At 42.5% G+C, this 25347-nt stretch overlaps 1 protein-coding gene across 1 annotated transcript in view; it reads left to right on the top strand.

Moving 5' to 3' along the window:
- The window catches only part of LOC308653193 (uncharacterized protein), a 223399-nt gene extending 200620 nt beyond the window's left edge, over positions 1 to 22779 (top strand). Inside the window, exons 5-6 of the mRNA XM_081301776.1 lie at positions 5804 to 5856; positions 22393 to 22779. Of these exons, the coding sequence (XP_081157902.1) occupies positions 5804 to 5856; positions 22393 to 22446 (107 nt within the window). The 3' untranslated portion in view covers positions 22447 to 22779. The remainder of the gene's footprint in view (positions 1 to 5803; positions 5857 to 22392) is intronic.
- The last annotated feature ends 2568 nt before the right edge of the window (positions 22780 to 25347 follow it).

Raw genomic sequence — 25347 nt, 5'->3', positions numbered from 1 at the left:
CAAGTCCCAAAGTTTAGTCACCAAGAAAAGGAGAAACAGTTAATAATATAACTTACCCCACAGTAAAAATCATCTACTTGTTTGTGATTCTCCATTTCCGTTGGTCTGGTCTAGAGCCTCATCATCCCCAGCCTGGATTTCTACAGAGCCCTCTTCACATCTCTCAACACCAGTCTCTGCTTTATCTATTAGTCCACCCTGATTGTCATTTCAACATCACCTACTATTGCCCTGAAAACTGTTCTGACGCTCCCTTGCCTGTAACTCTTTGAAATTTCAAATACATAGCTCCAGCCCAACTGGGAGCTCTAATTCCAATTTAGGTCTACCTAAATTCTACCTAGAAAATTCTAATTTAGGTCTACCTAAAGTCTACCTAGAAAATCCTGCACTGGTTGACTCGGTTGTGCCATACCAAAGAGACCTTCTCCACCCTCTCTGTCCACTTCATCACTCTCTCTACTCTTAATCATTTCAGCCTCTCTATTCTCAGAGTCTTCAGTCATCATCTCATAGTAAATATCTCACACTCTTGAGATTATATATATATCCATCTTGTTTGAATGTGACTCAGTTTCTCAACTCTGGGTAGCAAATCCTGGAGGGTTCATCTCTTTTGAAACCTCTTAGCATGGTACTGAGCACAGAAATGCAGTGGCACTCCTTTGCAGTCATGGAGATTACAAAGTTCTACATTTCCTCCACCCAGTATTCCCAACAACTAGGCAACATCTATAAGGCAGATAATGAAGAGAATCTCTGGGTGAGAATCAGGTTTAAAGAGCATGTTATTGCTGCAAGTGCAACAGCTTTTCTTGTTCAATGCTCTCCTAACAACTATTAAATGAGTAAATAAAAGAACAGATCACATAGTTCAAAGCTCTGCAGATAGTACAAGAGCAGGGCCATGTATTTTGGCAATTATGTGGATGTAGGTCTATCTCTAAAGCAGTAGATTCTTTTTTATTAGTTCATGTCCTCTGGATTGTGATTGTGTTCTGCTAATGCAAAGAGATTCCAGTGAGAACCAAGCATGCTTTAGAAGGGGTGTGTATGGGCACCTAGATGCAGATCAGCAACCTCAGATGTTTCTCTAGGAAGCCTCTGGATCTTTAGGCTTCTGTGGCCAAACCAGACAGAGGGTACAGTCTGGAGGTGGCTTTAGGCACCATCAGTCCTCAGTGCTCTTCACTTCTTTAATTACTAAATCCACCCAATCACATTTAAATAAATTATAAAAGACTTTGAAAATGTGTTTCCTTTCCTCTAGAAATCACCTCTGAATTTTCTAGTAAAAACGTCTGCCAGTTTTGTTCAGCCAAGTTCCTTTCTACCCTCTTCTTTGACAATGAAAGCAGCTTTGGTGCCAACACTCAGATCTGGCAGGTGTTTGATGACACATGTTCTGTGATAAATGTTTATTATATAAGTTCATTCAAGCTAGCTATCACAGCTTTTAAGGCACCATTGACACATATCATAAAACTGTCCCTGAAAACCAGAAGCCCAACGTCCTCCACGAAGATCAATTTTAACCCTTCTTCTGAATCCCTGTGTTCATTTGCTCAACTTCTGGTATAATGGAGAGAAGTCAGGAGAGTGAAGTCTGCATCCTGACTCTGCCACAAGTGGACTATGTGGCCCTAGCTGGGGCTTTAGGCTGCTCATTTGTGAAATGAACAGGTGAGAGCTGTGCTGACCAAGGTCTCTCTGAGTTCTACAGTGTCCCTAACGAAAGGACAGATTGGTGATGGTGGGGGAAGCAATTTCAGTGAAGCAGAAACACATGCAAGCCTTTCCTCACCCGGGATGTGCTTTACATAACTGAATTTGCTTCCTTTCTTACTGGCTCAACCTCCAGCGGGGAGTGAGGGGTGCAGCAGAGCCTGCAGCAGCGTGTGGAGGCTTGGGGTGCAGGATGCACATGGAGAGGGGCAGACTGAGAAAGACTGGGCAGCAGAGAGAATAGAGACAATACCCATTACCTTAACTTCAGCACACTTCCAATTTCTGTGATTATTTTATGTAAGGATGAAATAGACCTTCAAGATAGTTAAAGTACAAAAACCAAAGCAGAAACCACTAAGAAACTTCTCCTCCCTTGATTGTTCTAGAAAAGGGGTTCAGAAATTTTAAATCTGTAAATTAGATTATTTTTGAGGGAAAAGGTCAAGGAAAAAAGCTTGTGTATGAAGAATAAAAACATGATCACCTCACTCTTCTCCCTGCCAACTTTCTACTAAGCCATGTGGTGCCACACTGTATGATTCTCCATGCATTAGGGTTTAAGACCAAAGCAGCTCATGGAATTCTATTATTTAAACTTTGAAACAACCCTGTGAATGAAAGCACCATCGCCAACGTGAGGAAACTGAGGTGAGGAAACTGAGGTGCTAACAGGTCAAGCCACTTGTCAGAAAAGTTGTATTGTAGGTGGCAAAGCTGGGCATTAACCAGGATACCTCTCCCTGGTCCAGAACTCTGTCCACTATTGAGCTCAAAGCATTTTTTCACTGTTCTTCAGGAAGGCCTTCTTGGCCTCGGGCAGAGAGCTGAGTCATTAGCTACAAGCCTGGATCAGGTGTTACATCCTTGAGCTCTCAAGGGCTAATATAGAATCATAGACTATCAGAGCAGCAACAATCCACCCTTTCACCTCCACTTTCTCTTCCGCTGAGAGCCTCTCTGATACTCTGGGATAAGGCCATGGCCAAGTATTGAAATCCCTTAACTCCCACCTTATATTCTTCAAGAGACTTGGTGTTAAAATCCAAAGTGATTCAGCAGGTTGATCACTACACAGAAGATCAGGAGTTACTTTTCCAAGTCACTTAATAGTTTTGCAGGTAACTTTTGCTTAAGTTTTTTCAGTAACTTCCATTAGCCAATCTAACCAATAAAATATAGAGGGACTGAGGCAGAAAGAAATGTGACTGCCCATGAGTCATTCATTCTGACCTTCGGCATGTTTTGAAAATGTGTTGTGAAATGCTTACCAATCGATACATCACCGGGCAGCAGCAAGGCGGGGTCGTTGTGCAAGAGGGGAAGCAGAGCATTCATGCTGGGTCATTCAGGAGGCTCCAAGTTCCTGCTGAGAACAGGACCCAAATACACAAGGTCCCCATAAAAGGTTTTAATGGAAGCAAAGAGAGGACCAAGGACAAAGGAGGAATGCTTCAGATCAGTAAAGTAGGGGAGACAGCAAAATGAAGATATTCCTAAGCTAGTGCATCTATCCTTTCTGTCAAGGGCGAAACAGTGCCATCTTGGATAGCTGTTAGTCCTCTCTGCATGCTAGACAGTAGCTCTGTCTCTAGGTGTTGCAAGTGTCCTGGGTAAAGGAGGTAACGAGTATAAGTGGAAGGATTACAGCCTAAGAAGGCTCAAGACCTAGTTCAAGCCTGGTCTGCCGCTTGCTAGGCCTATACCCCAGGGCATGGGTCTATCACCTGTCTGGTCTCTAGGCCCTTCCTTTCTGCCAAGCAGAGACAGCATCTGCCCATAGATACCATAGAGTTCAGAAATGATGAGGGATGTCAAAATACTTTGCAAACTATACAAATGAAAGGAACTATTAGTGGAAACCCATCAGTCTGATTTTGCAAGCTCAGATGGAGTCTCCCATTTAAGAAATGGCACTGGGGTATAACTTGTGGTTAGAGGCAAAATCAACACTGAAAATGGTGCCATGCAGATGTCAGAGGAGAACTTTTGAGCTCCAGTTTGTGCCAGCCAGCATTTGCTAACAGCAGGTGTGCTGGTAAATGTTTAACAACTGGTTTGATGGTGGCGAAAGAGATTTGAATTATGAGATTGGCTCATTTCTGTTCTGTAGATACCTGTACCCCAGAGGACTGATTTCAAGCTATCAATGTGACATTAATATCCGTGGAGTGAGGAAAAGATGCCCATACCTAGCTCACCCAAGAAGATGCAAGCCTGCTCCAATTCTAGCTCACCATTGGTCATTTTTCTGAAGGCTTGGGTTGGAACAATGAACTTTGTTTGGGTGCCTTCTTGATGCATGGGACTCAAGTTTTAACAAATAGGCACTGTGTCTACTCTAATAATTTAGATATGGGAATTCTTATTTTTATTTAAATCTGTGCTTGGTATTAAAATAGTAAATCACAATTGACAATTTCTTTGTAAATGTCATTAAGCCCTAAAATATGTCTTATCATCCTAAGAAATGATCCTCAACTTTCAAATCTAGTGACTTCAGAGATCTGCAAACAAGGTGAAATGGAACATAGCATGATGACAGAGTCAGAAGGCCTGGGATTAAGAGTTCGCCATTCCATCTACTTGACCTTGTACAAGTCACCTGCCTTCTTTAATCTCAGATTCACCATTTATAAAATGGGAATAGCCCTGGCTTTGCCTGTCTCACAGGACTGCTGTGAGATCAAAGGAAATTATGCACGTGCAAGCATTTTGTAAACAGCAAACTCCAATTTGCCTTTGAATTATTATTATAATTTATTTCAAACATTGATCACTAGACTTCATGATTCATAGTAATTATCAACCTATGCAGCACTGGCCAAGCCCTGCACAGGAACTTGCATCCTCTTTCCAGAGTGTGAGCCCCCAGGTGTCTCTGCTAAGTATAACTGGGCTCAAGTGGGGCTGTGTGACATGAAGTGAACAGCCCCTGGGACCTGTGGGGTAGCTCTATTGTACAGGGCCTAGGGGCATTGGAAACTGCTTTTGCCCACAAACCTTCACACTAATGATCCGTGGAGGTTAAAAACAAGATCAAGCCCAAGCTGTCAGCATAGAGCTATAACATTATCACTGAGGAGCCAGTCAATAGAGTCTCTGGGAAAAAAAAAAAAAGTCCCCAGCCAACAACAACTTCTCCTCCTCCTCCTCCTCCTCCTCCTCCTCCTCCTCCTCCTCCTTCTTCTTCTTCTTTTTTAGATACCAGGGATTGAACCCAGGAATACTTAACCACTGAGCCACACCCCAAGCCCTTTTTATTTTATATTCTGAGACAGAGTCTTGCTAAGTTTCTTAGGGCCTTGCTAAATTGCTGAGGCTGGCCTTGAACTTGCAATCCTCCTGCCTTAGCCTCCTGAGTTGCTAAGATTACAGATGTGTGCCATCATACCTAGCCCCAGTGAACTTTGAGGCCACATTTGAGGCCAGATCTGCTGACAGGGGTCACCTGGGGAATCTGAATTTTAAACACAGTTCCTAGTTCCAAGCGGAACTGGACATAACACTCTGCATGATATGAAACTTGATGGAATGGAATAAGGAAGGAATTCTCTATTGATTCCATGTCAGTTACCTAATAGAAAGCAATACTTCTTGAGGGGAATTCTGGCTGTCCATGAAGGCACCTTATACCCCATTTCCTGGTCAGGCTTCTTCTTTCCTTTAATGGAATATTACTGCCCCTAGTTCTCCACCACACTCAGGATTGTCAAAACATACAGATTTGCATGGGTCAGGCATGCAGAATGCCAATGACTGAGGTTTCAGCAAGACTACTCATTCTCTGTCACGCAGCCCCTACCAAAGGTCAACACAAAGAGATGACTTCAGACAGATATATCTAACGCACTGTCCGTCCACTCACTCTTCCAGATGTCCTAAAGGAAAAGTTCTATTGGTCAATAGAGCACCTATTGACCCATAATGAACATATTCTAAACTCAACTGTGCCATGTAACAGTCTGCTCTCTCTTTATCCACCCATTTAGTCAACAAATACCAGGCTCTCACTATGTCAGTCATATGTATATAGTTGGAAATCCTGGATGAGTGAGATTCCATTTCTGTCTTTTAGGAGTACAAGTCTTGGAGGATCCAGAAATGAAGCAAACCAACTCGAACCATGTGGTAAGTACATCTGAGACATATGCAGGTGTTAAGGCCACAGAGGAAGGAAAATCTAGTCATGATAGCTGTTTCAAAGGGACCAGAAAAGCTTTCCAGAGCAGGATGTCAGGCCTGGAAAGGAGGAAGACTCTCTAGGCAGAAGGAAGAGTTATTCAAAGCCTGCTCCATGCGCAAAACACAGAGGGATAGCATAGGTATGCACTGGGGGTACACGTAGCTGGCGTTACTGAAACAGAGAATTCGTAAGGGGTGTGGCAGCAGAAAGGCCAAAACTAAACTGGTGAAAGTCCTCATCTGCCAGGCCAAGAGTGTAGATTTCACCTTGAAAGTAAAATGGGCAGCCTTTGGAAGATTCTCAGAAAGATTAGCTTTGCATCTTTTATAGATGAGTTTCTAGAGAGGCAGTATGGAGACCGGTAGAAATAACAAGAAGGCAAGGTAAGAAGCCACAAGCCCCTGAACAAAAGCAGTGGCCATCGGGTTGAGGGCAGAGGGAGGATTTAAAAGAAATCAAGGCAACGGAGTCTCCAGGATGGACTGAGCACCTGAGCTAGAGTGGGAGTGGAGTCATCTAAATAACCTGAGATTGTTTCTGGCAAAGGTACCTTTTGTATGTGATGCTTTAACTGAGATCCTAAACACAGCCTGGGGGAAGGGTCAACCTAAGCATAACGAGAGCAATCGGAGTATGCTCAATGTGAGATGACTCTGGAATATCTAGATGAAGAAATTTAGTCAGAAGATTACGGATCATTACAGAAAACTAGAGCCATTGACTCAAAAAGAGTAGCCAAAAGGTATGAGGAACAAAACCCCAAACAGATGAGTTCCAGTCCAGCCCTCTCCTGCTTCTCAGTCAAGGGGAACCCTTTAGTCCCAAAATGAGGCAGTGCCATGACAAAAATAGCATCGAAGAAGGTTTAGGTAAATTCCTGTGAGGTTATTTAGGGATACCCTCGGCCTTGGAGGAAAGAGAATGTGCCACAATAATGGCAATTTTTGCAATTTAGAAATGCCTTGCTTCTATTATCTACCTTCTTCAGTGTACTGACAGGTGAGTTGATGGGGACTGTGATTAGTCATGTGATAGGAATATACATTTTCACAAATCGTTCTAGAGCCACTTTGAAGAGAATATAGAACTGGACTCGTTTCCCTTCACTGAGATAGTAAGAAAGGAGGATGAAAACAGTGCTATGATGTCCCCAACATTCACCCAGCACTGTCAGGTTCTGAAACACGGTCACCTCTATCAGCGTATGTGACCATCCTCTGAGGTAAGCTAGGGAGGATTGATTGTCCCCATTTTCAAGATACAAAAACTGAGTCTCCCGAGAGTTGCCCTCATCAATAATACTCCTGCTACCTTGGGAATTATGAGGGGCACATCCCTGTGAAGGACCCCTCAGTGCTAGCCTCTCAGGCTTTCAGAAGGAGGCCCTTCTTCAGGCTTCAACAACTAATTTACTGGCATAGTGAGATGCTAATGATAGAAACCACCAAATGCACAGTTTTAACTAATCTGACTTCCCCCTTTCACTAATGAATGCAGCCACTTTGTCCCACAAAATCACTCATGGGTTAGGACCCCTTTTTCCTTCTAATAGAATTCACTTGCTCCTAACTTTATCAGACAAGAGGTCCAAGAACAGCCACTTGGATAAAGTAGCAATCTAAATAATTTTTTAAGGATTCAATAAAATTCAGGACAGAGAATCTAGAGATCTCCTCAGAGTTGGCTCAGAATATCTTAGCCATGTGACCCCAATCAAGTCCCTTTAACTCTGAGTTTTTGTCCCATCTGCAAGATGGGTAGATAATAGCTGCTGCCCCATCTCACCTCATAGTCTGGTTATGAAGTTCTAAGATTATAGCTTGGTGCTGTGGGCACCTTGTGAACATGTGGGAGACTCAGTCCTCTCTCTACAGGAAATTCCAAACCTGTCACTCAAAGAGCAGTGAGATAGCAGAGAAAACAGGTCTCATGAGACAAGCACTACTGGGTGTGGCATGTGCATCTTGGCCTGCATAGTGTCAAAAAGAGAGATGCTAACTTAACCTGCACAGCTACATTGTGAGGTCCTTCCACATAAATCCAGGTTGATAAAGTGATCTGTACATATAGTCAGAAACTCCTTTCAAAGAATCAGTGAGTCCGACAATTTTATTTCCCAGGGAAGACAAAATTTATAGATTTCCTGTAATCAATCAATCCCATAAACCTCTCAAAACTTGAGTCAGAGAATTTGTAATCTTCTAATACACACTTTTTTAAAAAGGTGACAAATTGATGTGGAAAGGAAGGTTGAGGATCTTTAATATTTGTAAGTGAAGCATCATCTTGACCTGTACAGAGTTGCAATGAACTGTTTTTCACCAAGAGACTGCAAGGACAAAAAGTCTCTTAGAGTCCATTTTTCCAATTTATCCCTACTCTGCCCATTTTACAGAAAGGGAAACTAAAGCACAGAGCCCTGCCTTGCCTCTCGTTACGCCATCTGGAAAAGAATTGGATAACACTAGGAGCTACATCCTTCCATGCACTTTGCTCAGCACACTTGTTGAGTACAGGAGAGGCTATAGAATCCACCTTCTGGAATTCTGAGTCTGTCCAGGGACACAGAAACACATGCCCATGCTTCCAGCACTGAGTGGTATGCGCTATATTAATGACACAAAGCTATGGGAATACACAGAACTTAGGAGGGTCCTATTCTGCCCTAGGTCATTAGAGAAGTCTCCACCCAGGACTAGGTATTTGAGTACATGAGCAGACAGAGTGAAAGAATGTTCCAGGCAAACAGAACAGAGAGAGCTAAAGCCAAAGGATGGGGAGGAACATAGCATGTACAGAGAGCACTGCACAAATAGTTTGAAACAGCTGGAGGGTTTATAGAAAGTGCCGCAGAACAATCTCAGGGGATGTCAATAGGTCTCAGCTGCCATCCTCCACCCCATTTGGCACGCTCCCTGGGGCTATGGCCCATGTCCACCTAATGGGCCAGTACAACACCTGGCCAAGTGCCGATGGCATGGAGGGGCTTAATGAATTCACTTTGAAGATGAGAGGATTGAGAGGGAGAAAAGAATTTGCCACTCAAGTGAGTCAACTGGAACGGAAGGTGTGCCCTGGCTCCTGAGGCCCAGCACTCTGGCTGGCCAACCAGACAGCTGGGGTCACCTCCCCTGGGGCCATAGGGTTCCACTTGGGAACATCAAGTCTTTTTCCAGCATGTTGTTCCTAAGCCATAACTCTTCTGGTTCATTCCTTGCCTTTGTAGTTTTACCAACATAATTGATCCCAGGGCTCCGTTTCTTCCATCCCCATTGGTTTTCTAGGGAGTGATGGTACATTCAGGCCCCGTTGGAGCACTGTACAGGCCCAGCCCCCTGGGGCACAGTGTGGAGGGACGTGAAAGAGGAGACATGAATAGGACTGCCCTGCTGTAGTCGTCCTTTCGGGTACTCTGGGCTTCCTGTCCTGAGCTAAGGTTTTCCTCTGGGCTTCGCTGAGGCACAGAGAGGTAAACAAAGCTATAAAGCAACTCTCCCCACTAGAAAGCTAAAAGCCTTTCCAAATCACTGCCTTTTCCTACCTTCTATTGAGTGTGTCCCCATCTTCCCCCCATGACACCTTGTGAAGACTCGTATGCATGGGAAGAGGAAGGAACACTTGTGTCTGCAACCTTTCTCGGGTGTCTACCCACACATGCTTGGTCTACAAAATGTCAGCCAGGCAAACAGTGCCAGGATTCACGGTGGCACCTCTGATATTCACCACTGAGCAGCCCAAACAACCCTTAGTGACTAAGGTTTTTTTCCACTGACACCTGGTTCTTTTGCTTTCACTACTCAATTGGATTAGCAAATGAGAGACCTGAGTAAGCAAAATAGGTTCTTCATAAGTTCTCTTGTAAGAACACCCTCTTTAACCTGCTACAGATGTTTAGAACCCGGGAACATTTATTCACCTAGGCTTCTGGAAACATATCTCTAAGTAATTGTCACCCTATCGTTGCTCTGATCTGAAAAAAATCAGACTGGGTGCAGAAGCAGGCAGCTGATGGCTTGCTAGTAAATAACAACAACATTAAAAAGAAGTCGCAGATGTAGAGAATGCATGCATTTACAACTTATGTAACTGACAGAGGACCAGTACCCAAACACAGGAGGGAAAATAATCTACCCACCCAAAAGAAGGAAAAAATAGAAATAAATCTGCAGACTATATATCAGCAGGCAAAGCTCAGAAAAGGAAATGATCCTTAAGCAAATGGAAAGAGATTTAACTTCACTAATAATCGAGGAAATGCAAATTTGAGCATCAAGAGATGTCATTTCACACCCACTGGATTGGCCAAAATGTTAAAAGTCTGACAATGTGAAATGTTTGATGATATAAAGCAACAGCAAAATACATACAAACTGATGATAGAACTATAAATGGATACAACTGTTTTGGAGAGAAATTTGGCAATACCTACTAAATGTAAAGCTAAATGTGCCTTCTATCCCAGCAGTTCTGTCAGATATACAACCAAGAGAAATTCTTGCATAAATACACAAAGAGCCTTGTATGGGGATGTTTACTGCCTCATTGTCTCTAAGAGGGAAAAGCAATTTAAAAGTTCATTAGCAGGGAAATGCTTAATCAACGTCGACATGCATAAAAAGGGATATTATATAGAAGCGAAAGTGAATGAATTCAAACTATTGACACATCTGAAAAAAAACAATGTTGAATGAAGAAAGAAATTTGTAGAATGAATCAGTATTATGTAATTCCTGAACATTTCGGAAACACGAAACAATACTTGATACTGTCCTGGACACAGCTTCTGGAGTGAATGTACCAAAGATGGGCAGTACATGGTCATACAATGTTTGGGATGGTATTGTTCAGGGGAGGAAGGGAAAGGGCTGGGAGTGAGCTACAAAAAGATTCAGTTGTTTTTGGAATTTTTGTTTCTTTAAAAATCTGAAGCAGGTATAACAAAATGTTAACATTCTTAAAAGGAGTCTGAGAATATGAATGTAAGAGTCAGGATAGGTTGGGTTTTGCTACAGTAACAAAATCCCTAAATCTCAGTCACTAAAATAATGAAGATTTCATTTCTGCTCAAATATTTTATGCTGGCAGGGAGGCCCTGTTTGTTGTTGTCACTAAGGGACCAACATTGACAGAACTGCCACCACCTCCCTATGCCACTGGGAAAAGGAGAGTAATTACATACCCTGGCCTTGGAGTGACACAAGTCACTTCCTTTCACAACTCTGTGGCCATAACTAGTTATATGACTTTACTCTCTTCAAAAGGCAATTCACCCACATACCCAGAAGGGAAAGAACTAGAAATATTTGTCAAACAAGAGGAACAAATGACTGCAATTGGGTGCTTGTCAGAGTGTTAGCTTCCTTCTCTACAGATTTGAATTATGTTTTGTACTTTTAAAGTAGGGGAGAAATCCCTGGTTTTAGAATTAAGAGGTCTGAGCTTCAGCCTGAGGAATGGAAGGTGACAGAGGCAGAAGGTGGTGGATGGAAAGGGTTGGAAAGAGGCTGTCAGCCCTCAGATCTGTATCCAGACCCATGACCATGACTGCATTACATACTTGGATGCTGCAATGATCTCTTTTTAAAAAATGAAACTCCATATGTGTGGCCCCAAGCAGGTTGAGCTTCCTTGCTTTTCTTTATATCTGTGGAGGCTGGGTAGGCAATAGAGAAACCTGATAAAAAGAGATAATTGCAAATAGCATGAATTATAAACTCCAAAGATTTGACTAAGTCCCAGGTCTGCCACTTGACTGTATTATTACCTGAGCATGTTACCATATCCCAGGGTCTATTTTTCTCATCTGTAAAATGGGCATAACAATAACACACCTCTGAATGGTTGTGATAAGCAAATGAAGTATGTAAAGCGCTTTATAACTGTAACGTGCTATACAGATGGTCACCATTATTAATGACCTGAATTTCACTGCAAAGGAAGCCTCGGGCCAGATTTACATTTCTGGCCGACAATGACTCATACAACTTCCCTCACCAGAGCACCTGGCTGACAAAATAGGCCTCGGCATCATCCTGTGGTCCAACCGCTTGAAGAATCTATTGATTTCCCCTAGTGAAAGTGAGTCTGGGAGCAGGGATTAAGCATTATTGCAGATTCATGAAGGGAGAATAAAGGAAGAGAAAGATTCCTAGGAGCAGCCATGGTGGGAAGGTGTTGTTGACCTAGATTGAACCCTGGGTTCCTGAACCCCACTGGCTGAGAGTTAGGAGAGCACAGACGAGAGGGAGCAGCTCTTCCCCTCATTTTCCAAGTCAAGAAACTGAAGCCAGGAAAGGCCAAAAGCATAGCCTTTCTCCAATAGCAAGAGACACATAATCAAGAGACCTGGAATTTATCCTGGAGTCTTTTATTAAGTCAAGGTGATCGAGAAAAGGCCCTTTCTGCCAAATGCCTCAGTTTCCTTCTGTGCAAAGTTAAAGAATTAAACCTGACCTTCATGATTATTTCTAATACTTGTTATTCTAAGGACCACCCAGATCTATTAAAATATGAAATGCAATAGAATTGCCTCCCAAAGTGATCTTCCTGTTCCAATATCGCCTTGGCGCTTTTGGCTTTTCTGAGTGATCTTTGTCTCTCCCCACATTTGGAATGTCACCTCTTGGTATGCTAATACATGTATTCTTGGTGCCTTGCTTATTTTCTGTTAGCCCTTGGAGCCCTACTGTTCTTGATTCTATCCCTACCTAGCAAATATTCTTACCTGTCTGTATTACCTACTTCAGAGGTGTGGCCATAGGAAAATCTTCTGGTGGGCAGCAGAGAACACAAGATATAATTTAGAAAAAGGATCAGGGCATCTGTGTCTAGCCCTCAAAGTCACTCCCAGAGGATGTTCTGCAGGGCAATATTGCTGCTGATAGCATTTCCCCAGAGAGCACAGGAAGCTGTATAACCAGATGCAAGGGTAAGTCTGACCTGCTGGCCACAGGTGCATCCTGCTCTGACAGAGGAAGCAAACACCACCACCGGATCTCTCGTGCCAAATTACCTGAGACCTTACCCTGAGGCTGTCACATGTCCCAACCCATAGCCGCTATTCTCATTCTTCCAGCAATTCCCAGGAGCAGAGAGAAGAGTAAAGTCCCTATCCATACTAATAAGAGGTGGCCATTACATCTGCAAAACACTTCTTACTCTACAAAGCATGTTCGCACCCATTAGCTCATTTGATTTTTTAATGAAAAACTGAGGAGTAGCTGGGGAGAGAATTATTCCCTTGAGTTATAGATGGAAAAGTTCATTTGAGGCCCAGAATGATCGAAGGAGTTAAAGTTAGGTCTTCTAATTCTAATTCCAGTTCTTTCCCCATGGTACAATTAAAGTATTATCATCTTATTATAAAATTACATTAGATTTGTAATCAATCTAGAGGGCCAATATTTAAATCCCTCTCCAACGTGTAGGAACTCAGCAGCTCACTTTTGACCTTCAATCAACAGTTCAGGAGGAGAAACCATTTCTGAAACCAAAACGTCATTTATGTTGTGGTTTGTTTGTGATGTGTCTGGTTTCTGGAATCCAAGTCTTGAGTGTGTTTCCACCCCTTTCACCCCATAACTGGATTATTATTTTGATCAAAACAAGTGGAGAAAGGAGGATGTAAAGCAAATGTTCACAGAGAATTATTTACTGTGCCAGGTGTCATGTGTGTCCAACCTCAGAAAGTTTCATTAAAGAGATGTGTCAGCTGAAGGGTAACTCTCTCCTGCTGCTTAACACCCTCATAGATTCCCTGTTGTTTAGAGGAACAGCAGCATTAGCTTCACCTGGGAGTTTATTAGAAATGCACAGTCTCAGGCCCCACACAGTATATTCCATCTGAATCTCTATTTTTATAAGATCCCCAGGGGTCTGTGGTAAAATCCTTTACTTACTGCCTGAAGGCAACATCCACCAGTTCCACATCCTTCCACTTCCGCTCTTGCCTTTGCTTCTGCAATTATTTCTCCCTCTTTTATTTTTTTGTCCCTGAATTAAATCCTTACCATTTTTTAAGTCTGCTTCAAAATCCCCCTTCTCCATGAAGCCAAGCCAGATTTTTCCAGCAGGAAGTGGTCTTTCCTTCCACTAACTCCCAGATCCTGAACTTTCCATCTTGGATTATGATTTTTATGGTCATGATTTATCTTTTTCTCTAAATTATGAGCTCTAAGGTCAAGGTCTAGATCTGATTCATTTCTGTATTTCCCAAAGCCACACAATACTTTGCAAAGTTTCTATGATAAGCTAGTTCCTCAATACATGTGTCTATGATATTTTTTTTCTGTCTCTAATCGAGGTATTTGGTGTAATTAAGAAACTCAGATTAGGCGGGCATGGTGGCACATGCTTATAATCCCAGCGGCTCAAGAGGCTGAGACAGGAGGATGGTAAGTTCAAAGCCAACCTCAGCAATGCAAGGTGCTAAGCAAATCAGTGAGACCCTGTCTCTATATAAAATATAAATAGAGCTGAGGATGTGGCTCAGCAATTGAGTGCCCCTGAGTTCAATCCCTGTACACCCCCCCAAAAAAAGAAAAAGAAATTCAGATTATTATTTTTGTTATTTTCTACAACCGTTAGCATGTATGATTATGACCTAGACTTGGAAATATTAACCTAACGTATTCAGTTACTGTCATCAATCATATACACAGCTATCTCCTGACCCAAACACACACACAAACACACACACACACACACACACACACACACACATTTCATTTCATTCGTTCTTCATTATTAGGAAAGCAATTGGTAAGAATTTATTGAGAGTATATAGGAAATGACTACTATTCACATTTTACAATCTTACCAAGAGAGAAGAAAGGACTTGATCCTATTATAGAATGGAACATAATGATACCCAGATCCCAAAGTCTATACAGGATCTGCATTTGGGACAAGCAAAGGTCCCCTGGCCCTTGTTCAGTCACTTAATGGAGAAGACTCCAAAGACAGAATGCCACTGGTATTCTTCCAATTATAGAATCATCTGATTAGAATTACAGTAAATGCATAGCTCAGTTTGCATTGTCCTGAGGTGAACCTCGAACCAAGCTGCTCTTATTGAAGCATCTGAGTGTACTGAACTCTAAAAGTCCACTGCCTCATCAGAGTGGGGCCCTCATGCCGGGACTGCCTTGGAAAGGTGGGCAGATGCAACTTAGAACACTCCATTTCTGGGGATCCTGGGGCTCTGGAGGCCAGAGATAAATGGAGTATTTAATTAATGCTTGGGAGAAAAACACAAATAGCACACACTCTAGACATTAAACCCATCCAGACCTTTAGAAGGAAGATTTGTCTTTGGGATAATTTTAGAATTAATTATTCTAGTTTATTTCCAGCCTGTCAGCATTGAGTCTTGAGAGGTAGTCTAAAGACAAGTTTTTCCAATCATGGGGTAGGACTTAGGTACATGGCCAAATGGGTTTTTTTATTTTGTCCACTGTACAAGAACAAATCGGGAATTCTACAGAAGAATATCATACATATTCCTCCCCTTCTACCTATTCTACTTATAGCTTGAGGGTTGGGACTTGTTAGGTGCTGGAACCAAACCTGGATGTTGTGTTATTATTGTTTCTAATTTAACTAGCAGACTGTTAAGCATTACTGCCTGAAACTCAGCCAAGGGGTGGGCACTGCACTTTGAAGCCACTGAGCCAAAAGTGCTATTGGATGAAACTCTGCTCTACTAGACCGTGAAATGGGTTTTCCAAGGGACTGAGAATGACAGAAATGCGAACCATGAGTAAAACTGCCTCACCAGAATGGTAACATTTATAATGAAGCAAAAAAAAAAATAGTATAACCATGTCATGGGCATTTGTCCAAGTCATCCACAGGGCCAGGCCAAATCACAAACCAGAGGGTAATTTGGAGATTAGCTTGAGAGCTTCTGTTTCCTCACCTATGAGACTGTATTACTACTGTGTGTGATGAGAGACTTATACAATTACACATTACAATTCTTTTTTTCAGGTAGCAATTGTCTTTTAGTGCTTGAACTTGATAGCTAGGTGACTTTATGATTCCTCATCTGGTCCTATCTACCTCAAAGGGTTATCATGGACACCTATGGAAATGATATGAGTTGGGGTTGCTCTGATTCAAATTGGAAGGATGAAATCTGCTTTCTTCTCTTCTGAAAACCCTGAGTATAAGAGAGATCAGAAAGCTCCTCCACAAGTCTTTCTTGTGACATTAAAGCTTTTGCAATTTTCCTTCCCTGGTTTGCACCAACTGCAGGAATCATAGATATATCAGAGATTAAATAGACATACTAAAATCAGGGAATGTTCAGGAGTCAAATCATTGATATAAACTATACACACACACACACACACACACACACACACATCAGTATGAATACATAGAAAAGAAGTATAATTTTCACAAGCAAACTCTTCACTGTCCAGGACATTCATTATTAGAAACCTGGAAGAAAAACCTTAGGTGGTGACAATAAAACAAAAAGCTTTAATGATTGTTGCTTGAACCAAACCAATCTGCCCATCCCTTCCCTGGCTACTCCTGATCACGTTATCCATCACCTTTTGCTTGGCCTGCATTGACTGAACACTGTGCTGCCTGTATTATAAATCACATTTCATTTGGCATCTGTTCAGACCCCACTGGGCCTTCATCAACAGAAAATCTTGAAACTATGTAAAGTCGCCCATGAAACACTAGTACTGAAAGTGTTGTGGAGAAAACCAATTTGCAGTTTAGCTTTAGGTGATAGATAGTATATCAGCAAGAAATAGAAATGGCCCTTCCAGACAACGAACATAGGCAAATGGTGATCTAAAGCCTGGTTAAATGCCTCCCAGACTACTGCTGCGAGGGCTGCAAGTCCTAGAAACATAGTAACTCAGGGCTGCAAAGATTCAACAATCATATACCTATTACCTTGTTTTGGAGATGGGGAAACAGGGCCACAGATTGGGGAAATGGCCATGTCCAAGGTCATGGTAAAATGAGGGCCAAAACTCTGTACTCCAACTTTAGAACTCTTGTTCCTCCAGCACACCAATGCTCCTAGAGCAGTCGGTCTGTCAAGATCTCAGGGAAGGGGACTAATTGAATAACAAGGAAACATTTTCTCATTTGTCTCTGAAGGTTGCAGAGTCTAAGCATTCTTAGGCTCTTATACAACAAAGGAGAAAACTCTGCCAGGGCTTTGGCTTTCAGAAAGTGGCAGTCCAGTGCTGTGGAAATCTGGATTCTTATTCCAGCTCAGACACTAATCCTGTGTGTGATGTGCTTTGGCTCCAAACTGAAGCCCCTTTGTGAGCCTAGGAAGGAAAAGGGTGCTAAAAATTAAGAAAAATGAAGGCAATTTTCTCTTTTCAGGAGTGTTCCAAGGAACACAGTGGAGTGTCAGTGCCCTGCAGCTATTCAAAGCCCACTTCTTCATTTAGAGAGATGTAGATATGGAAATGAACCCCCCCACACACCTGTCTACTAGAAGCCGATGGTATTAAGTGTGTATGTGTGTGCACATGCTTAATAAAAGCTACAAAACTCTAGTCTGACCTTAAATACCAACTCCACATTGTTAGTTTCTGAGTGAATTCTACAGATAATTTGTATTTTGACATTTCTTAATATTGGTATAGTGAAAGGTACACAGTTATGTTCTAGACAACTCCACAGATAAAGACAATGAAGCACAAAAGTCCTTGTCACAGAGCAAATCTCCAGAGTGGAAGTCAGCAAAGGACCCAAGGCCAGGGCTCAGCATCTGTTTCCCTGGAGGACATTATAGCAGGACCTCAGCAACTCAAGATCAGGGAATTTGGCTTCCAAACCACCCTGTACTGTTACTTTACTAGAAGTTTTGTTTATATTATCTGATCCCTCTTTATTAATACCATTCTTCTGGCTCAGTGTTCCCTGCCCCACTTCCCTGTCCCTGCACAAACACGTGTGCTCACATATAAAGCAATTACTAGATTCATTTTTTCAGATTCACCTTAAATGCCATTTCTTCAAAGTCTCTCTTTACCACCACCACCCCAAAAATAGTTCCCCTTATCCTGTGGTCTCTCCCACCTTTTCCTTTCCTTTTTAACATTATCCAAGTTTGCAAATATTCATCAAATTGTCACCATCTGATGAGTTTCCTTGATATTGGGGCCTGTTCCTGCTTTTAAGTATCCCTCAGACCCCCAAAATATAGCCCAATACCCAGAACCATGGAGGGAGGTCATAAACAGTTGCTTGGTTGACAGAAGAACAAAACTTCGGCAATTCATCTCATGTTGGTAGGACTTTAAAAGCCTGTTTCAACTACCTAATGACTGCCCATCATATGCCAGTTCACTCTGCTCTCTTTTGAACCTGGTTTCCCTGTATTTTCCCACCTCAGTGTGCTTATAGTTCCTACAGTACTATTTTTTCTGCCCAATTCTTGGTCTGTCAAAGTCTCTATATTAAAAGTCTGTCTAAAAAACAGATATTTTCCTTGAATTCTCTCCTTAGACTCTTTAATGCCCCTTCCTCTGCACCCTTACTGCATTCTTCCTCTGCATGCCTGAGCTGAAACTCAGGGTCACTTACCCCCATGTCCCACATTGAGCTCTACTTATAGGTGGTGCCCAGATAATACTCAATGTGCAAATCAAAGGATCAAGAGACTCCATTAAGGGACTGAGCTTCTCGAGAGCATGGGCCTTCTATTAACCACTCTGGCACAGTGTGTCATACACAGCGGGTACTCAACTGTGAGTTGGCTGGAATGGAGATGAGGTAGGGAGATGGAGCCATGTGGAGGAAACTGGACGAGCTTTGAAATCTTCAAACATCCCTTCTGTGTGACCTTGAGAACTTGGCTTAACTTAATTGAGCTTCATATTCCCCATCTGAGGACAATACCACTGCCTATGACCATTAGGAGGGAATGTTGATGAGTCTGGCATTTGCCTGGCACACAGGAAGTGCTCAGGCCCCACCAGCTCCTCTTTCTCCTTTCCTTCCTAAGAGTCACAAAGACTGGTCAGCCTTGCTCCTTCATTTGCCTCCTGGGAACAAAATGGTGGTAAAGGGATGGAAACCCAGGGTCTAGGACACTTTCCCTGGTTCCTATCTGGCCAGCAGATGGCAATGCCTATGCCCAGTGGCTCCTGCCCAAACTCTTTCCACCGTGATGGAGGGAAAGGCAACAGGAATAGGCTCAAAGGATGATTCAGTTCCAATGACTAAGGCGAGGAGGTGGTGGTGGTGGGAAGGGGGTGGGGGCTGAAGAGGAAATGAGTGAGCTCTTTATCTGATGAAGGATGGCTCCAAGATTAAAAAGATTTGGCCCTGCTGGGTTCTTGGTGCTGACATGATGAAGACAAACAGGGGCCCAGTACTTCCCCATGCCTCCTTCAAAGTCACCTCATGGTGACCTAAAAGGGAGGCCCTTCAAAGAAAATGTTGAAATGGTGGGGAGCCTCCATCCTCTGGAGACTTGGGACCAGGTACTGAGACAGATGAACACTACTTTTTTGATGAATTGGCTTTAAAAAAAAAAAAGTACTGAATTAGCCAAATCTCTTTACAAGGGGTTCTAATCCTGACCTGATTCCCAACCTTGGCTTCTCTCCTTGGCTCCAGACTATCTTCTCCAGCCTCAGCACCAGCTTGATATCCCCACTCATCACACAGGCAGCTAGTTTGCAACTGAACACAGGATTCTCACCCCCAACCACCTCACTCACCTCCCATCTTGATTGATGGCACCACTGTCTACCAATCATCCAACCTGCATTCCTAATCACTTCAATAGCAATATGAATTACAGTCTTTGAATATCTCACATTTGTTTTCTCCTCTTCTCTATGGCAGCTGGCTCTGACCAGGGCTTCTGCATCACTCATGGAGACTAATTCTAGAATCTTCTAACTGGTCTCCCTGCCTCAGTCTCTCTCCTGCCCATTTTTTAGCCTGTGCATGGAATAATATATTCAAAACCCATTTCTAATCTGGTTATGACTCTGTTTATCATCCTTCAAGTTTTTTCCAGTTTCCACAGGATGGTCCAGACTCTCCGGTCTGGTGTACTAAACCCTTTGTGATCCAGCACCTCCCCACCTTCTGGTTCTGCCTGCTGACCCCACCCCACAAACTCATACATACAGAGACACTCCCTAGATTCCAGCCAGCCCTCAGAGTCCTGTATCACATTGCACTCTTCCCACCTGTGAGTCTTTAACCTGCCACTCCTTCTCCCAGGTATGCACTTCTTTGCCAGAATTGTATATCTTCCCAGATTTGGCTCAAATGTTATCTGTGCTGTGACCTCTCAGATGCACATTGACCCTCCTATTGGCATTGGGATCGTCTGTGTCAGTCTCTCTCCCCTGGGACTTGAGATCCTTAAAAGCAGGACCTTCTTCAGAATATCTACTCAGCAAATGTCAGTTGAACAAATGATATATCAAAGACAGGCATGATATAATAAATAAAGCTATTTTTTTGTCATCAGGCCTCTAGTGTTTCCATCCATAAAATAGTTATCTGACCTAGGTTTTTTTTACACCTCTAGTATCCTAAGATTTTATATGACATTATTCTTCAAATATACAGGTCATACTCCTGGCCCACTAATTAGCAGGAGATTGCTGAGTTATTTCTCCTAAGGAAGGAGCGAAACTGTGGGTCCACCCACATATCAAAACAGCTGATCTCAGAAGCCACAAAACTGTTCAAAACCAGTGCACTCTCTACATAGGGACCCCAAAAAACCAAGATGCAGGTCACCTCTGGCCATGTCACCAGCATATGTATGGGTATCCTCTACCACATGAGTACTCTTTTGGGGCACTCATACAAGCACTGTTACCAACCTCAGGCAGGCACAGAGGGTGACACATCTGTGCAAAGGAAGCCACCCACACAGTATCACCTCTTCTAGGTCACCTTTTCACGATCCCTTCACCTTCTATCACCACCCACACACTCTCTGCTGCCACCCACACACTCACACACCCACAGTGTCAGGTTGTCTGTCTACAAGTCTCAAGTTCTTTCTTTCAGCAGGGAGGCAAGCACCTGTACTTCCAGGGTTCTCCTCTGCCAGTCTCCATGATCAACAAGGTCCTGGATGGATAGCTTCTGCCATTGTACAGAGTTGTTTCTCCTTCAGCTTCCTCTGGGAAAACTTTAACTTCTCATCTATGAGATGGGACTAATGTCCTTGTTCACTACCTTCCTTACACAGATATTGTTAAAGTGCCTTGAACCCATGTTTATGAATGTGCCTCACAGACACAAATGTACAGATTTACAGAATTAATATTAGTCATAGACACTGGGTTCTATATCTAAGGAAGAGCATGCTTTTCAAATGAAAAGGAATATAGTCATTGAGAACATCCCTGTATGCATGCAAATATTGTTTCTATTCCCATCACCAATCATAACTAACAATTTCATAGCTGTATTCAATAGCACTGTTGTAGTTTAATATTTATATGTCTGAAGTCAAGTGTTTTATGTTTCAAGGTTTTAATATATACATGTTAATGCATTTTACATATATGGGAATAGAAACAATATTTGCATGCATACAGGGATGTGTGTGTTGTGTGTGTGTGTGTAAGAGAGAGAGAGAGAGAGAGAGAGAGAGAGAGAGAGAGAGAGAGAGAGAGAGAGAAGGAGAAAGAAAATTACTTGCCTAGGAGTCAGAAATAAAATAAAATGAAAATGATAATTTTTAGAATATAGTATGAATCTCTAAACTCAAATCCTGACTATTACTTATTATCTTTTTTACTTGGGACAATGTGTGTGTGTGTGTGTGTGTGTGTGTGTGTGTGTGTTTGGTATGGGAAATTGAACCCAGGGCTTTGTACAAGCTAGCAAGCATTCTACCTATGAGCTACATCCCCAGCCCTTTTTAATTTTATTTTTGAGACAGCAGCTGGATAAGTTGCTCAGGCTGGCCTCAAACTTGAGATCCTCCTGCCTCAGCCTCCCAGGTAGCTGGAATTACAGGCGTAGGCACTGCAGCCAGCAAATTGAAGCAATTTTTAAATTCGCTGAAGTCTCAATTTCCCTGAATTAAAAATGGAAGTAATGAAACCTACCTCATAGGTTTGCTATGTGAATTGCACAAAACCATATGAACAAAATATTGAGCAGGGTCTAGAACAGAGAGGGCTCAATAAATATTGCTGCCTCCCATTTTATGTTCTCTGTCTTACTAAAATGCTATGTGACCTGGACCAAGTCACTAAACTCCTTGGAGCATGTTTTCTTATCCATAGAATGAGACGGATGGACTTGATGATTCCATGGATTCCTTCCAGCCCCAGGCTGCCGTACATAGTATCATATATCAAATATCTAATTTATGCATGTACGTGGGTTTTAATAATGAATGCAGCCAAGGGGAAGCCCCTTCAGCCTGGTGTTTGCTCCATTTCCAAAGCGTTTCCTTTCTCTGAATGTGCCAGTTGCTCGCTCTCATATTTTCAATACAGGGCCCATTGATGACCACAAAAAGGAATGTCCAGTGCAGCTGCGGGTCCACTTGAGCCCTCCAAGCAACACGCTCAAGCCCTCTCTGTTTCCAGAGCCTGTTGTTGCAGTGATGACTGGAATCCTCAACACCTGCACGCCAGCTTCCTGGGCATTTCCACCACCCTCCTTCCCCTCCCTCTTCTCCCATTTGCATCTGAAATGCAGCTGCTCTGGGCCCAAGAGAGGGGGAGCCAAGTGGACAGGACATCTCCTTGTTTGGTCTTCCTCCCTGAGTCAAACCAAATCTGAAGCTCCTCTGTACAGAGGCCTTTTGTTGCCTTCTCATTATGTTTAAATGAGCCTCATCTGCAAGAGAAATTTTTTTAATAAAATAAAATAAAACCACCACAAAAGACCAATGCAGATGACATCTGTTCGTTCTTTCGATGAAAGCTCCCCACCCCCTTTGGTCCTGAATTAGATTAAAAAAAGGAAAAAGAATGGGGCGAGGCTTCATTTGTACTGAAACAAAACAAGCAGGATAAGTGTATGTTGGGGGCAAAGGGGTATGAAACCCATCAGAAGAAAAAGAAGAGAGGAGAGGAGAAATACAGGGAATTCTTCCCATATCGTCAGCTCTGCATCATTCCTGGCCCAGAATATCCAGACACCATTATTTAAATGGCCATTTGTTTCACAAGGATGAACAAATGTATATTCTCTATGCCCATTTCATAGATAAAGTATTCAACCACTCTTCAGCCATTATTCCAGTCTTCCCTCTGTTTATAGACTACCACAGGTGCATTGGATGCAGGTGGTACCTGGAAAAATAGTTGGAGAAACAATAATCTACATGCTGAAAACCACCAAATCTTTATCTCCACACTGTACTCACCATTTGTCTGAGAACACATGCTTCTTGCCCTGGGTTCCCTTCTCACTGAAAGGCACCCAGCACCTGTGCCAAATTCCTGGGTATCATCCTCAACAGCTCCTTCCACCTTAATCACCCCACATCCAACCCATTGCCAAGTCTTGTTAATGTTCCACCTAAACATCTCTTAATCCCTCCTTGTTTCTTCTTCTCCATCACCAAAGGCTGAAACCAGGCCCGTTTCCTCTCTTGTTGGACAAGTGTCTAGACAAGCCTACCCAGCAGCCAGCATTGCCCATTATGATCAGCACTTGATCAAAATGCTTAATGGTTCTAGGATGGAGCCTAATCCTTCAACTTGGCTTCCTGAAAGCTCATGGCCTGACTCCTCCCTACCTCTTTGACTAATCCCCACCCACTACCCTCTCTTCCAGTCCAACCAAATTTCCTTCAGTCCTTTCCCTGTCTTTGTGTGCTTTCTCCTGGGGCCTTTGGCCATCCTGGCTTCTCTATCAGGAACACTGTTTGACTCTGTCTGGATTTCCTACGCTTCAAATCCTCCTTCAGATGCTATTCCCCTGGAAGCCTTCCTTGACTATAACTGCTACTTGGTTTGGGCACCCATGTAAAGTGTTCTCTGGGCGGTATGTACCACCTCTCTGAGTATTTGTTCAATTTATTATTATTGCTTATTTAATATTTCATTTTCCCCACTGCAGACTAATTAACAATAGTTTGGCCATCTATCTCTAATTTATCTAATTTACTGAAAATACCATGTTCAACAATAAGCAAAAAAATACATAATTTTAAAAGAAAAAAATTCCTTAGACATTAAAAAATTATCTTCAAATAGCTCATACATCCAGTCTAGAAAATTCTTCTGTAGTTATAAATTCATATCCAGTCAAACTTGCATTAAAATTTCAAAGATGAAACTCCCTTTATGTACAAAATTTCCCTGACAAGCTCCTCCCCTACCTTTTCAACTCCTGAGATCATTCCCACTTAAAATTGTCTTCCTCTGTCTCTCAATGTCCCTGATGTTTGGAAGGCTACTTGCTCAGCAAAGAACATGGTGGAGGGTGGAAGATGACCCAAGGAAAGGAGGCATCGAGTACAAGCTGTTGACCTTATACCAGGCACTCTGGATATCTTAGATCATCTCTTCTAATAACTCTGTGACACAGGCATGATTTTTCTCCATTTATCAATGAGGAAACTGTGGAACGGGCTGGTGAAGCGATGGGTGTGCTCATGCTCTGTAAATGGCAAAGCTGGCACTTGAACTCAGATCCCCTAACTTCAATTGGCCAACTCTTCTTTTCTAGGATGACACCTTTCAAGGAGCAAAAAACTCAGAAGAGGGGCCTAACAGAGAGCTGGAAGTGCTCTCCAGCCTGAAAATCTCAGCAGAATTCTAAACAAACAAAAAACAAAGGCAGCAAAACCAAATCCTGGTTTGAAGGAAGACAGTGAAGAAAAAACATCTGGAAACTAGGAGGTTCTCTTACCCCTTTTCAGTGGATCATCACAGTCATGTGACCCTGCAGGCATTGTATTGTCTGACAAGACCTCTGATCTTCTGTGAGTGTCCTTCCAGATCTCCCCTCCACATTCTTGAACACAAGGGATACTACTATTGTTTTAAGGAAATTGACTTGAAAAACAACAATGCCAATTGAAAAAAAAAGCCTCTCTGGTTGAGAATCTAACCAGTTTTCTCTGGGTCAACATAAAAATGCTTACAATGCTATTTTGATGGTACAATTTGCCAGCAGTTGAATGACATCTTCTTTGTTTCTCTTCTGATCAGCTCACATCCTTCTTTTTTTCTTTTTATTGGTTGTTCAAGACATTACAAAGCTCTTGGCAAATTATATTTCATACATTAGATTCAAGTGGGTTATGAACTCCCATTTTTACCCCAAATACAGATTGCAGAATCACGTCAGTTACACATCCACATTTTTACATAATGCCCTATTAGTAACTGTTGTATTCTGCTACCTTTCCTATCCTCTACTATCCTCCCTCCCCTCCCCTCCCATCTGCTCTCTCTACCCCATCTACTGTAATTCATATCCTTCTAAGAGTT

The sequence above is a fragment of the Spermophilus citellus genome (assembly GCF_964194105.1).
Source record: "Spermophilus citellus genome assembly, chromosome: 7".
Taxonomy (NCBI): domain Eukaryota; kingdom Metazoa; phylum Chordata; class Mammalia; order Rodentia; family Sciuridae; genus Spermophilus; species Spermophilus citellus.
Note: the sequence above shows the minus strand (reverse complement) of the source record. Positions and strands in the feature narration are given on the sequence as shown.